This window comes from Eschrichtius robustus, chromosome 9 (assembly GCF_028021215.1).
Source record: "Eschrichtius robustus isolate mEscRob2 chromosome 9, mEscRob2.pri, whole genome shotgun sequence".
In the NCBI taxonomy this organism is placed as follows: Eukaryota; Metazoa; Chordata; class Mammalia; order Artiodactyla; family Eschrichtiidae; genus Eschrichtius; species Eschrichtius robustus.
Window position 1 is genome coordinate 62,334,052 of NC_090832.1, and position 15,160 is coordinate 62,349,211.

A 15,160-nucleotide genomic window follows, 5' to 3' on the forward strand; every position below is an offset into this window, starting at 1 on the left:
TTAATCAACTATGTAATTTTGGAAGGCAAAATGCATGACGCTCAGAGCTAGTTATGCATTCTATTATGCCTTTAGATATCTGGGTGAAAGTCAGGTTCCAACACTCAATCCCTTCCCTAAAACTCATTTCCAGAAGTGATGATTTAATGATCTATTTACTTTAAAGGTTTGCCTTTGGGGACTGATTATCTTGGTTAGCTCTCTTGAAAGAATAGACTTTTCTTTCATGGAATCTGTAAGTATTTAGAAAAAAATCTTTGTGGGCTTTGAAATGCATTTAATACAAAATGTGTTGAAACCTATGCTTTGACTATCCTTAGGGAGAAAGGACCCTTTTATAGATATGCAGAGAATATAAAGAGAATGAGAGGCATAGTGTCCAGAATTCTCAAATTCCATTGATTAAATATGGTAACCAACCAGCTGTGGAAGCAGGATGGATGAGGGCAAATCGTAGCTTTGTTCTTCAACTCTGAAGTCAGTACTTGTGAACAATAAAAGAATGATAAAATGACAAAATACTTAAATGTGATGATTAGTAATCAGTTCCTCCTGATCATTTTTGTTCTTCTACCATTCACAGCCAATCATGTTATGTATAACTAGCTAGTTAGGAATGCAAACATTAGTCTCATGTATGCCCTTCAATTTGATCTCTTGTTTTCCTTTTTACTCTGCAGGTTTGAAAAACATCAGTTTTCAGTAATATCATCCATGACTTCTAGGTATAGATCATACACTTGATTACAGCAAAGAAATATTTTCCTGTATTTCTAACAGCAGAGTGCAGTATTTTGCAAGGAAAGGTGCCTTTGTGACTTAGTATATATTCATTTCTGTTAGACTGTGTTGTTTTGTTTTTTTTTTTTTTTTTTGAGCTCTTATAACATAGTTCAATCAGACTGTGTGCAAAAACTCTTCCACTATAAACTCTACGTGAATCTTTTCTAAAAATTAAGTCAGAAATACAACGTCGATCGAGTTCTGGATTTAGTGAGAACAAAAGCAAGGTGGATTTCAGGTGGGGAAGGACTGTCTTCTACATGTCAGTGTCCACCCCAGAGCCACATTTGTGGCAGAAGATTTCCTTGTTGTGAGTCAGGAAGCCTTCCCCCACCAAGGAGACTGAGCACTTTTCACAGTTAAAGCATTCGCTGTGCCACTGGCGGTCTTGAAAGCAGATAAACTTGGCATCTCTGAAACCTGTAAAGGAATTGGAGAAAAAGAGTAATCTATTCTTTCAACAGATAGATTGAGCATTCTCTCAGGGCCTCTTCTGGGAACTGGAGATACAGCAGTGAGCAAGACCATGTAGAGGCAAGTAACCTAAGAAAGGAGGCTGCCCCCAGTGACCTGTGTCCATCTGGGAAAGTCGCCCGTGGACAAGTTCCTTCTATGAGACCCAGCCAGATTCTCAGTCAAATTTTTTCATAATCCACATAAGTAGGTAGAATCTGGGTATACAAAGCACATATTTTTGGAGACAGTTAAGGATTGCCTAAGACATAAGGAAATACAGGGTAGTGCAGTGAGAAGAGAGTATAGGTTTTGAAGTCAGACATATCTAAGTATGAATATTTATTTTCCCTCTTTGTGACCCTGTTTACTTAGAAGCAAAATTAAGATAAAATAAATGTATACTTCCCAGCCTGGTATTTGATATCTTAATGACTTGTAGTTCTCTTCCCTCTTTTTTCATGTTTCATTTTATTCAGGATAAAGTCCCATGGTCGTATTGGGGCTTGGGACACAATTCCCAAAAGCCCTAAATAGAGAATTTCATCTAAACTATCCTGTAGCTAGCCTAATATGATGACCTTATTACCTTGCCCAGAGGTGACTTCAGCATAGGCTTGCAGCAAAGATCTGTGAATCTGATCCCTCTGGCCACTGAGGCCATGCTACCCATTGATGAGTTTCTAAGAGGTGCTTTGTCAGCCTCTGTCACTTCAAGAAAGGTATGAGAATTTGAGTCTTCAGTGAGACTCTTATCTCTATATCCCAAATTTGAATCCAGCGTATGGTTCAAGGAACTGATTTTGAGGAGTCGTAGAAAAGGAGAAAAGGTCTAAGGATTGGGAAGGGGTTGGGATGCCCTAGGCTTGAGTCTTTATTTGCCAATGATAATGAACTTTTGTTTTCATCCTGGAAACGTTTTTTGATGTCTTCACATAAATTTACTAGTTCAGGGATAAATTTACATCAAATTCTTGTACTTTTCTTGATTAAATTTATAGCTTGCTTATTTATGATGCTGTCATCACTACTTTCTAATAAGAGTAAATCAATAATGTACCAATTAATTCCCTTAATATTATTCAAAACATTAATAAGCTGACTGCAAGAATAATGTTCTGTATATACATAAATCATCTCTGTTCATCAAACTAATTATTATACATCCAGCATTTTGATGCACATGAGGTTTTCTTGATTTTATTATTAGGCCTTGTACAGGTGGCAAATGTAAAAATAATTCTTTCTATAATTTTACAAAGAAGAATAAAAAAGAAGCATCTGGTAGCGGGAATATAAGAAAGTCCTGACTCAACATGTGAGCTGATTGTAAAGTTTTTTGATTTTGGATATGTTTACTCCCTCAGGTCACAAGGGTCATTTGCAATAAGAAAGTCAGCAATGAAACAGGTCTCTGACACCTGTTTTATTTGGCTTCATTTATTCCTGAAAATTCTGTTGAATAAGAGCTAGCATTTGTTGGGCACTTGAAGATGAACCAGTCACTATTCTAAGCCCTTTACTTCATATAGCTCTCACCTCACCTTCATGGGGTAGATATTACCATCAACCCGACTTTGCAGACAGAAATTGTCGAACAGAGAGGTGCAGACTCTTGGCCAAATCACCCAGATGCTAAGTGGCAGATCTGGGATTCAATTTCAATCCTAGGCCATCTGGTTTCAGAGCCTATGCTCCTAACTTCACCAAATTGTCTAAATTTTCTTTTTTAAAGAACATAACCAGGAACCTTAGCATCCCTTTCTGAAGAAATCAACATTTGAAACTCACTTTACTAAAAATAAACAGAAATAGAAGAAAGCAAAGGTGTGATCTTGTTCAATTCCTCATTTTGCAAATAAGGCAAATGAGGACCTTGGAGGTGAGTTTTGTACCCATGGGTCACACAGTAGTCAGGGGCAGAGGCAAGACCAAGGTCTTTTACTTCCTAGATCAGAGCTCTTCCTACTAGACCAAGCTGCTTCATTTATCCCAGAAAGTTTGCAAGGTAAATCCTATCTTGCAGGAGGAGAAAAAATTGTAATTACATTTTGAGTTTGTTCCTTATAGATTTAGTTACTTTAAAATAGTGTTTTGAAAACATTCTAACATAGTTTCTTAGGATGACATATTGTTTGCATGAATGTACAACTTTCAGAAGATAAATATATGGTAGTATAGTTCCCTGTGGTACATTAGTTCAAATAGTTCAATTTTAAAGAAGCACTACTACAGGGGCCTATATACATTTAAGAATCAGATCAAAACATATTAAAGTGAGTTGGAAGTTTTTGTAGGCATTTAGTTTCTGGTGTCTCTCAATCACAGAGCTAAAAGAAGGTTAAGATAATGACCAAAAGACTGTCCTAAATTAAATGCATATCCTGCATGTGGATTACTTTGGGGACAAATCATTGGTTCCTGATCATCCCTATGCTTCATGTGGAACAATGTGGTTTTTCTGTCTGATCTAAAAAAAAAAAAAAAAAAGCTGTGCTCTGTGATTGACCTGTAACAACCCATCAGAAAAATCACATGAATCTGTGATGGGTCAGAAATGAAACTCATCAAGCTCAGGGCTTGTGTAGGCACTTTCAGATCAGTATTAGCCATTTGGGTCCCCAGAAAGTTTTCAAACCATTTTGAGTTGTTTGATTGTCTCATTTCTTCATGGAACACCCCCCTGCCCCCAATTTTTTTTTCTGGCCAATTCAAGAAAAGTGTTGTAGAATAAATTGACTAAATCCATTGGGCTGTGATTGCAGATTCTACTGATTTTGCTGCTCCAGTTACTGTTGCATTTATGGAAGTCCCATTTCTAACTAAAACCAGTAGAGATGGTGGCTTATTCTCTTGGCTTCAGGAGTTGCCAGATGTATAGAAGCAGGAGAGCAGAGTGGTTAAGAGCCCAAGATTTGGAGCCCTATAGTCTCGGATTGCCAACGTAAGCCCTTGAAAGGGCTGGAGAGGTGACATAGCTGAGTGATAGAGACAAGGTGGAAGCAGCAAAGGGGGCATGCCCTACATAATGGGCCAGCCACTCAGCTCCATATGACCGTGACCCGGCCGGGAAGGCGAGGGTAGTCTGCTCACCCTGGGCAGGCTCTTTGTTTACTTTTTGGCTACAGAGATGGATTTTACATTAGTTGTTTACAAACAAGTGCAGGCCAAACAAACCATGCTTGCTGGCCAGATATAGCCCATAGGCCAGTGTGAGATTCTGAAAAACATGGTGCCTTCCTTGTACAGACAGACAGAACTGTGTTCTGTTCATCCAGGAAACTCCCTCCCTTGCAAGTAAGTGAAAGCCTATCAAGCTGGGTTAGCAGCAAAACTCTTTATTTGAAGATGAATAAATACTCAGTTTTACTTTGTGATATATTTGAAGATAGAGGAGGAGGAAAAGGATAAAATAATCTTTAATTCTGTGTTATAGAAACTGAGCTAAAAGTGAAATATGACCTAAGAGTACTAGGAATGGAGAACAGAAGTATAGTTCTGCCACGTTATTCGGTGACCATACATTGCCTAAAAGAATAGCTTTTGGATTTCTCAGGTGTGATGAGATCTTCAGTTCCTTTACTACAGGATTAGCATTTTAGAAGTGTCTCTAAGGAAAATGTAATGCTCTTTTTACCTTGAAAATCCATTTAACACAGATCGGATTTACCATTTATGTTATTTTCAAATCATGTCATGTATATTTTGTTTCTTCAACAGAATTCTATCTTGTTTTTTTATCTCATCTATTCACAATTAAAACTTATTGTAAGTGAATAGAAAGCAAAGAGAATAATACATTTGTTAGAAGCATCTTAAATTGAGGTTTAATTAATTCCTGACCTATGCTATCCTAATTATTATAGCTTCAGATTTTTGTACAGTACTTGCATTTAATTAAAACTTTTTCTATTTTAAGGCCCTGTTACCCTTGTTTGGAATTCAGCATTTTGTTTTATAAGTATCCCTTCCCCCACTCAACTTAAAGTTCTGCCTCAGATCAGGCCTCCTTGTGAAGGTCTTCTCCGCTCATCTTATCCTCCTTCTTCCCTGAATTATTACTTTATGTAGAGTCAGTACCATGAGGTTTAGTATTAATTACCCTCTACAGAGCATAGCTACCTTAATTATACTCTATACTTGCCTTGAGGGTTCTGCGTAATATTTATATTTATATATAGGTACCCATGTTTATTTCAAAAGGAAACATAAAGGAAAGCTCATTCTTTTTTAAATTGCATTTCCTGAATTAACTACATAGCGTTTACAGAGCCATAACTGTCTCATGGTAGGACCATATTAAACTGAATAACTCACCGGTAATAGGCTTGGTGCAGGTGGCACACTTTTTGGCATAAAGATGGTTGTAGCAGTCCAAGCAGAATGGATAATCATCTCTGGACATAAACTCTTCTTCACAGAGCTCTTTCCTACAGCCACGGCACAGAAAGCACTCTTTATGCCATGGCTGGCCGCAAAACATTATCCCACCTGAAGTAATCACCTGGCAAATGATCACAAAAAAGGCAATGACTGTGGAAGTTATTACAATTCAGACGTTTTGTGATTCTTTTCTGTGCCCACAAGTGGTACTTTGGGCTACTCTATCACATTGTGTCAGGATGTCTTTTCTCTGTGATTTTTTTGAATCTATATTAGAAACAAAAGGCTACAGGGATTAAATAGAACTGGTGATAAATATCCTAATTTTTCTCCTACAATGGAACAGAAAGGAAGCAGGGCCATAATGAACTCAGGAAGATGAAAAAGAAATAGGCCCTTGATTCCTTTGCTCATCTTTCTCTTTCTTGTTGGTTTTCAAAGATCTGTTTTTAGAGCTAACATATTTTCTATGCTATGTTATATCCATGTATAACTTTTAAGGATCCTAAAAAAAAAAAAAAAGCTTTTTTTCCTGAATGCTTTATTCCAGCAGTAGTAACCCTGAAAGGAATTGATCAACACCATAATCTGCTAATAATAAATAATATTTCTGAGGTGTTTTTTCAGTCTTCAACCCTGTTCTTAACTTCTTCTTAACATTCTCGACGTCCTGACACAGTAGGGACTATTATCTTTCCCCCTTTAGAGATGAGCAACTACTGAGAGTTAGAGCAGTTAAGTCACTTGCTAGGGTCACACAGAGCTAGCATTCAAACCTGCACAGTCTTATTCCACAGCCCATGTGCTTAACCATGAACACAGTACTGAGATTAGATTACTTTGCACTGATAAGCAGTTGACAAGTCTTTGTTGAATGAACAAACACTAAGGGAAAAAATGTTTGGAAAGCAACTCCAGTATTGTATCTAGCACAAATAGGGGTGCTGTGGGCAACTTCAGCGTTAGGGTTCAAAGTCATAAGTGCTGGTTGTACATTGAACCTTAATGTGTGATATGCTAGGGTTTTGCAGAGATGCTTGTTATTCCTCCATAAGATTTATTTTCTAAACCAGTTTAATCTGGATTTTACTTTTTTAAAGGCTGAGATATCTTTATTTAAAAATCAGACAGAAAAATATTAGACAGCTTTTCTTGTGTAGCAATTTTTAAGTCATAGCATCTTTCAAATCCACGGCTCTTGAGCTCCTGGGGTGTCCGGGGAACCTGGCATATGCTCATGGAAATGTCTTATAATGACTGAAGCAATGTGATATCTGAGATGCCACCTGTAATCTTTGTATGCAAATTAACTAGATATAGCAAAAGTAGTCTATTCTAAGCCATGCTATTGTGACATCTAAGTATCCTATAGCCATCCTATAGGATACTTGTCTATCCTATAGGCTTTTGAAAAGATTATTCTAAAAATATTTTAAAATCTTACAATGACTATCTTAAAAATTAAAGATACTTGATAGAAAGTTATTTTTCATAAAGGAGAAAAAGTATACTATTCTAAATAAGTAAATAGGAAACATAACGGTGTGTGTGAGCTAAAGCAATTTAAAATGCCCCCTACTGACTTCAAATGCCTTACAGAAGGCACAGCAGAATTCCAGATTCCTTTGATTTGTTTGGTCAAATGATTAGCAGGCAATGCTTAAAAGATTCAAAACTTGAAAACTGTATTCACAGCAAAATAAAACTTGATGTACCCACCAAAGATTGTTTCATTAGGGAGAAGAAACTCTGGAACATTAAAAATTGTTTGCTTGTGATTATATTCTTTTGACGAGGCAGATGGGCTAAGATGAAGTCTAATATCCAAGCATGGTTTTTGCTACTGATTGATCCCAGGATTTAGAACAAGTTTCTTCTCTGGCAAAGTGGAGGCAATAATGATTTTGCACCCAGTGGATGAAAGCTGATGAATTACAGAATACTCTATGTGAAACTTGAGGAGTTTGAATTCAGAGTACTACAGTTTGAGGTTACTTGCTTTTTGGTAGAAAATAGATTTTATTTTGTGAAACTAAAATGTGTGAAAAAAGTTCTATGGGCCTGATGGTCAAGTAGTTTTTGCTTATTTTCTTTTGTTTTATATTTGGTCTTTGGCTTGGGTTGAAACAAATTGTTTTTCTTCAGCTTGGATCATCTTGATCTGTAACATTTATATCCAGCTTTCCTTAAAGGACTTGTGGTTTTAAAAAATTAAATAGAAAATAATCTGGCATGTTGTGATCTGTCTACTACCCAATAGAAACATTTCATAAATTTTTTGGTGACTTCAAATCATGTCCTAAATACAGGGCAGGCTCCTCTAACCTGGGAAACACCAGGACTTTGGCCCCACGTAGTGCTCAGCTCTGATGTACTAGAGAAGTTCTCTTGAATCTTTATAGCATTGAAAGAAACTTTATATTGTGTGCCCAACAAATGATTTTAAGATGAGTCTCACGAGTGTCATTAGTATTTTAGTGTAAGTCCTTAAGAAACGTAGCCTAAAAACGGCCAACTTAGTTGTCCCGCAAAGCAGTGAGATAAATCTATTTTATTTCCAGCATCCCTTTCTAAATGCATGTCATTGACTGATAATTTTTCGGAGCTTCATCTGTCACAGGGTCATAGGGTCTGACTGTTTCTTGTAAAGTCATTTTCTAAGTTGTTATTTCTGGTAGAGTAATGGAAGTCTTCGGGTGTAAGATGGTTTTGTAGCATGTTACTTTCAACCGTAATTTTCAGCCATCATGACAGTGTAATTTAATAATTATAACATAGGGGTTGATTGATGCCTCTTCAAATGCAGTACCAGTATTTTAAATATATGTGGAAAATCACTGAGTGTGTGTATGTTTGTACATGCATTTGTAGAAAGTGGCAATGACACTTCAGATGCAAGTATGCAAGTGGTCTTAAGAGACCTGCCAGAGTAGCCTGTAGATCAAAAATGTTTAGAAACCACTGGACTTATCCAATATGTTTTCATGATTCATGCTTTCTCATCACAAGTTATAGGGTTATTTGAAACTTATGATGCCTCACAGGTCAAGAATTTCTTTGAGAACATCAATATATATTTATGGAATACAGACAGACTTTATCAAGGTGATAGAGATGAGTGACTTTTTCACGTAAAAGCTTAGAGGATACAAAAAGAATTGGACCATGTTTACTTGAAAAAAAATGACTTTTTTTTCCTATTGGAAAATATGTTTTGAATGGGTGTCCAAGTTGAAAGGCCCTGCATGGAGCTCTGGAGCTGGAGGTGAAGGAAACCACTTGCAGTTCTTAAGTCATCTTTCTGTCTTTCTGTCTAATGAATTTCCCTAATGATCTTGTCAATCTCTTGAGTGTCACTCTCTTATCTATCCACTCTTTTTTTTTTTTAACATCTTTATTGGGGTATAATTGCTTTACAATGGTGTGTTTCTTCTGTGTAACAAAGTGAATCAGCTATACGTATGCATATATCCCCATATCCCCTCCCTCTTGCGTCTCCCTCCCACCCTCCCTATCCCACCCCTCTAAGTGGTCACAAAGCACCGAGCTGATCTCCCTTTGCTATGCAGCTGCTTCCCACTAGCTATCGATTTTACATTTGGTAGTGTATATATGTCAGTGCTACTCTCTCACTTTGTCCCATCGTATCCTTCCCACTCCCTGTGTCCTCAAGTCCATTCTCTACGTCTGCGTTTTTATTCCTGTCCTGCCCCTAGGTTCATCAGAACCATTTTTTTTTAGATTCCATATATATGTGTTAGCATACAGTATTTGTTTTTCTTTTTCTGACTTACTTCACTTTGTATGACAGACTCTGTGTCCATCCACCTCACTACAGAACTCAATTTCATTTCTTTTTATGGCTGAGTAATATTCCATTGTATATATATGCCATATCTTCTTTATCCATTCATTTGTTGATGGACACTTAGGTTGGTTCCATGTCATGGCTATTGTAAATAGTGCTGCAGTGAATATTGTGGTACATGTCTCTTTTTGAATTATGGTTTTCTCAAGGTATATGCCCGGTAGTGGGATTGCTGTGTCATATGGTAGTTCTATGTTTTATCTACTCTTTAGAAATATAAAAGCTTCAAGCTAAGAAGACATTTATATTGCTTGGACATAATGTGAGGAGTGAAATATCCTGTTTAAATTGGTTCCCTTAGTCACTCTGTGAGACAAATCCATATCTCTCTGAAATTAAATGGATCAAAAATTTTCTAAGAAATATTTTGTATTCAAAGAGAGACATGGGCCCTCTACCAGAATATGTGAAACCTTGCCTGAACAGCAGTGAATGGAACTGGAATATCAAATCACTTGAGCCTTTGGAACATTAAATTCATGTTCTGGGTGGAATTTTATGGTGATAAAAATAGATGGGCCTCCTCACTGTGACAGGTAGTGCTTTCGAACATGTTGGAATTCAAAATTAACATGAATGTGCAAAGACGGATATAACATGATAGTATCAGTTCATTGCAAACATATAATGCCGCTATATGGTTTGGAAGATTTCACAAGCTTCATCCTCTTTAGATATTTACCTTCTTACAAAAGCTGCAGTAGTGAGCAAACTCCATCTCAAAACACGGCACACAATAATTGCCACTCTCTATGGAAATCAAAGGTTTAGTTCCTATTGGCTGTTGGCAATGCTTGCACACAAAGCAGGTTTCATGCCAGTAGTTTCCCTTAAATTCCATTTTTCGGGAACCTGTACCCCCAAAGTAAGAACCTGTTAGTACAAATCAAGCATAATTGTTTTCTTTTAAGCAATAATATGTCAAATTACTTAAAATATATACTAAAGTTAAGGTGAAAAAAGCAATCATCCATATAGAAAAAATAGTGTTTACTGGTTTCCAAAACATTTATCTGAAAAAAGAGGTCAATAAATAGAGTTCAGCCACGGTGATGGTGAATCACTCTTTCGCTGGAAACTCTTGTGCTGTTTCACAATTTTGAGATGCGAAAGTACTATAAATGTAGACTCTGAAAGGCTGCACATGGTTCAGATAAACTGGGACATAATAAGCATTACAGGGATATTAGGAATGCCCAGGGCACAAACTCCTGGGCTTGATGTTGTGTAGTTATGGTCTCCTAGAAAATCTTTGAACCTATAATAAGAAAATGAGAGAGAATTGTTCGTATGCTGCTGCCCATAGGGATTGAGAAGAGGATCAAAACAGAGAATTAGTACTTGCTAAAGGTGTAACAATTTACTTGGATCCTTGTTTTCCCTGGGAGAAAATAAAGATGACAGACCTTCACACCAGTTTGTGTTGAGCTACAAAATGATGATTGGTCCCATTCTCCTATGATGGATTGATTATGCTTTCTGATGTTATTGGTTCTGCCTAGGACAGGGTGTTTAGTGCAGTGTTAGTATTATTTATTGGTATAGATTTTATCTTTATTCCATGGCTCAGTTTCTGGTTCAAAATGTTTCTATGAATTAAGTTTATGAAAAAACACAAGACAGTACTTTGCCCATTGGAGACAGAAGGAACAATCTTTTCATGTCTAAAGTACACTAAATGAGATAAAGAGATAGCAGAAAGATGTCTTTGAGAAGCAGGGTTTTGTATAGTATAGTCCCCCTTTATCTGTGAGGGATACCTCCCACGACCCCCAGTGGATGTGTGACACTGCAGACAATACCGAACCCTATCTATATATATATATATATATATATATATATATATATATATATATACGTTTTTTTCCTATACATACAGACCTATGTTAAAGTTTATTTATAAATTAGGCATTGCAAGAGATTAACAACAATAACATAATAAAATAGAACAGTTACAACAGTATACTGTAATAAAAGTTACGTGAAGGTGGTCTCTCTCTCAAAATACCTTATTGTACAAGTTTAATGCTTTTTCCATCTTAACCAAGCACCTATCATGCTCCGTGGCCATAACTTTTGCAGTTGGAGGTGCAAAACTAGCACGAATTTCTTGTCCCTTCTTCACAGTTTCATGGATGGAAAATTCGTTCTTACATTAGCTCTTAGCAACCTCAGCATACAACTTCTTTCCTTACTAAGTTGAGAACTTCCTTTTCATTTAAAGGGAGCACTTTATGGCTTTTCTTTGGCGTACCTGAATGGCCAGCATCACTACTCTTGCACTTTGAGGCCATTATTAACTAAAATAAGGGTTTCTTGAACACAAGCACTGCAATACAGCAACGGTCTGATCTGATAACTGAGATGGTTAATTAAGTGACTACTGGCCAGGATGCTCTGGACAAAGAGGTGATTCACGTCATGGGCAGGATGGAGGGGGATTTCGTCACGCTACTTAGAAGAGCACACAGTTTAAAACTTAAGAAACTTTTACTGCTGGAATTTTCCACTTAATATTTTCAGACTTAATATTTTTGGCCTCGGGTAATTTTAACCATGGAAAGTGTAAACCATGGATAAGGGGGGATTAATGTACTACACTCTTCCTGTGCTTGGGTTTAATTCAAAGCGTTGCAGGTTCAGTTATAGACCAGGATTGCCTTGTGATCTTACCAGGCATGATGGTCTTCTTACAATGGAAGCACTTGGAGGAGCACTCGTTAGAATAGTACTCGGAGCACAGCTGGCACTCATCCTTGGCAGCAAAAGGCTTTTCCGCCAAAGACTGATTGCATTTGGTGCAATTGAAGCATCCTTCATGCCAGTGATGGCCTTTGTAACAAAGATCCTTTGAGACAGTAAATAAAAGTTAATTAAGTATGTTTGTGACCAAACAGGCCATTTTATAAAACAATACTAAACACTCTTGGGACTCTGGTGCCAGTAGGTGGTGCTGGTAGCTTGAGGGCATGTTGTTATTGATACTTATTACCCATAGAGAGGCGACTCTCTGGGGCAATTAAGAACTAGAGCCTGGGGCTTCCTTGGTTGGTCACAAAAGACAGATGGAAAATAAGTGTGCTCTCCTGTTTCTTCACATTCCCTCTACCTTCCTTTTATAAACTATAAGAAAGGTTTTTCATGGAATGATTTTTATTTTTAGGTTGTAACATCCTATTACTGTTTGAGATTTACCTAAACAAAATCTCAACACTAGTTAACTAAAACAAAGACCACCCCGGCTCCCCCCTAAAAAAGGAGAAAAAAATATATAATAATGTGCATTCTGGGAGGAATGGGTGTATGCGTGAGAGGTATCAGCACACAATGGTTTAATGAAGATGGGGCTAATGTGAAGCGAGAAGATACAGGTTTTTGAATCTTTACGGCTCCAATTATTTGTAATAGTTATTCACTTTTATCATTCTAGAAATAACATTTCAGCTGTGTAACTTTGGGCAAATAACTTCTTTCATCTTTAGCCTCCTAAACTATCTCCTAAGATCATTGTAAGGATATTAAAGTGTATCTTATGGTTCACAGTGCTGAGCATAGCGCCTGGAACTTGATTGATGATAGCTTTGAAAATCCTTATATCTAGTAGCAGAGCATTAGAGTATTAACAGTCAACACTAAAGAAAAAGAGGCATTCCAAAGCACTTGTCTGCTGTTCGTATGCAATAATTCTGTGAACTGAGGTAAGACCTACCTTGGAATCTGATTTGATTGGTTCTTTGCACTCCTCACAATAGTTAGAAAAGATACGATCATAACAAGTAACACAGTATGGATTATCATCCTTTAGTACATACTTCCCAAGAAGTGATGCCATGCAGTATTGACAGTCAAATTGAGCAGTTGTCATTTTGGCTTAATCCTATGAATAAAAAAATAATTTACACATATAAAGGCAAGATTTTTTGATAAGATAAATTATAAAGCCTCAAATACAACATGAGTCAAGCACTTGAATAGATTTATATTTTCTTATATGAACACCCACCAATTTAGGAAATAAGCTATATTCATGGTGACACTTGGAGAGATTTAGGAAAGGCTACTCTCCCATCTTGGCAGTTCCTGTGTGTTTTACTAGCAAAATGCATTAAACCAGCAGCCAGAGTGTGAAAAAACATCTTGTATTCCTCATTCACTAATGTGGAATTCAATGAGAATGTAATATGTGTTGAAATAGGATGGTTTCACCTCAAGGATATAAATATGAACTGTCGATAGAGCTTTCACTAACTGTCATAAGGTACTGTCTTGTTGGAGAGTTCTGGAGGTGGAGTTCCATGGGAATAACAACAGTCTTTTTTTGCTCTAACTGAAATAGAAATTACTAATCAAGTACATTGTCATTTTCCCCGCCATCCTTTTATTTCCCAATTCTTTATCGGGTACCTAATGAGGGTTCTGCACATTAGTCCTACGGCCTTCCTGTACCGTAGACTCTCCCTTGGGACGTCCTCCTTACCTGTGGCTTCAACCTCCCGAAATATACTGTTGACTCAAATCTCTAGCTTTAGCCTGTTCTTCATTTGCCTCCTGGACATCTCCACTTAAATGCCCCACACTTAGCTGGTCAAATAAAACTCCTCAGCAGTGAGGATTCAGTCCAAGTGTTAGGTCTGTGTGACTGCCACTGAGCAATTTTCCAGGTGTGGACATGCAGTTAAAACCATCAGTGGTAGAAAAGAGCTATCGGATTCTTCAGGTTTTAGGGCTAAACTAACATGTACACAGAAGGAAGAATAACAGCAGCATTTTACAGAATGAAAAACATAAAGCCAAGGTCAGGATAAGAATTCTAGTTATTTTGTAAATTTAGGAAAACCATTAAAAAACAAAACACGTGGATTTCAAAAGGGTTTAATTAGGCATCGAACACAAGTTTTTCATTGTCACCAAAAACAGTACCACTGATTTTCTTGGAAAATAAATACATCGGGAACTATGAATATTTTCTAATTCTCCACCTCAGAAATTTGTTTTTTTAAATTTTAGCAAGATCAGAAAATCAGTTAATTATTGTGATGATTTTTACAGCATTTTTAATGCCAGTTTTTATTTACTACATTCAAATTGCATTCTCACATATTTTGCCTTCTTTTATTTTAATGATGAAGTTTCCAGCAGAGTGTCTTGCTGAATGTACATTGTCATTAATTCTGTTTATAGCAGATCTTTACTAACAAAGAAAAGACTAAGGATTTAGAATATATGTGTCTTTTCCCAGGAAAGATGAAAATTCAGACTAGAAGTTCCCAGTGGAACATGCCAAAATGATCTGCAAGGAACACTGAATTCCCTATTTGATTAATTCCACAGAAATGTCCCTTTTTAGTGAATACAAACACACTAAAAGGATTGCTGAGAGTTTGGAAACAGGAGGAAATAGATCTAAATCCCCTGAAAGATTTAAAAATGCAAATTTTATTCACGTTTACGGTGATCCAGTGTTTATCTCTTAATAGTGAAATACGGTATATACCTTTAACTTTCATCACTTAATATGGAAAATACCATTTTCATTGTTAATATTTCTTTAGTTTTAGATGTATATAATAGCACCATGAAGCACAGCCTCTCAGGACTTAGGAACTCCCAGACTACTTCCATTTTGTGAGGCTTTTAGTATATTATAAAATGAAGAGACACCAAAGGGATCAC

General features: G+C 36.8%; 1 protein-coding gene across 1 annotated transcript; it reads right to left on the reverse strand.

Annotated features, from left to right (window-relative positions):
- Positions 1-1,039: 1,039 nt before the first annotated feature.
- On the reverse strand, positions 1,040-13,352 carry FHL5 (four and a half LIM domains 5). Its single transcript, XM_068551358.1, has 5 exons — positions 13,197-13,352; positions 12,161-12,335; positions 10,170-10,339; positions 5,554-5,740; positions 1,040-1,203 (listed from the first exon to the last, which is right to left on the reverse strand). The coding sequence occupies exons 1-5, from the start codon at positions 13,350-13,352 to the stop codon at positions 1,040-1,042; spliced, it is 852 nt and encodes a 283-aa protein (XP_068407459.1).
- Between the last annotated feature and the right edge of the window lie 1,808 nt (positions 13,353-15,160).

Excerpts from the sequence above, each read along its gene's own strand:
- FHL5 (XM_068551358.1), bottom strand. The coding sequence starts at position 13,352 with ATGACAACTGCTCAATTTGACTGTCAATACTGCATGGCATCACTTCTT. Across the intron at positions 12,336-13,196 it reads CAATCAAATCAGATTCCAAG|GATCTTTGTTACAAAGGCCA; the intron begins GTAGGTCTTACC and ends ACTGTCTCAAAG. Across the intron at positions 5,741-10,169 it reads ACTGCAGCTTTTGTAAGAAG|GTGATTACTTCAGGTGGGAT; the intron begins GTAAATATCTAA and ends ATCATTTGCCAG.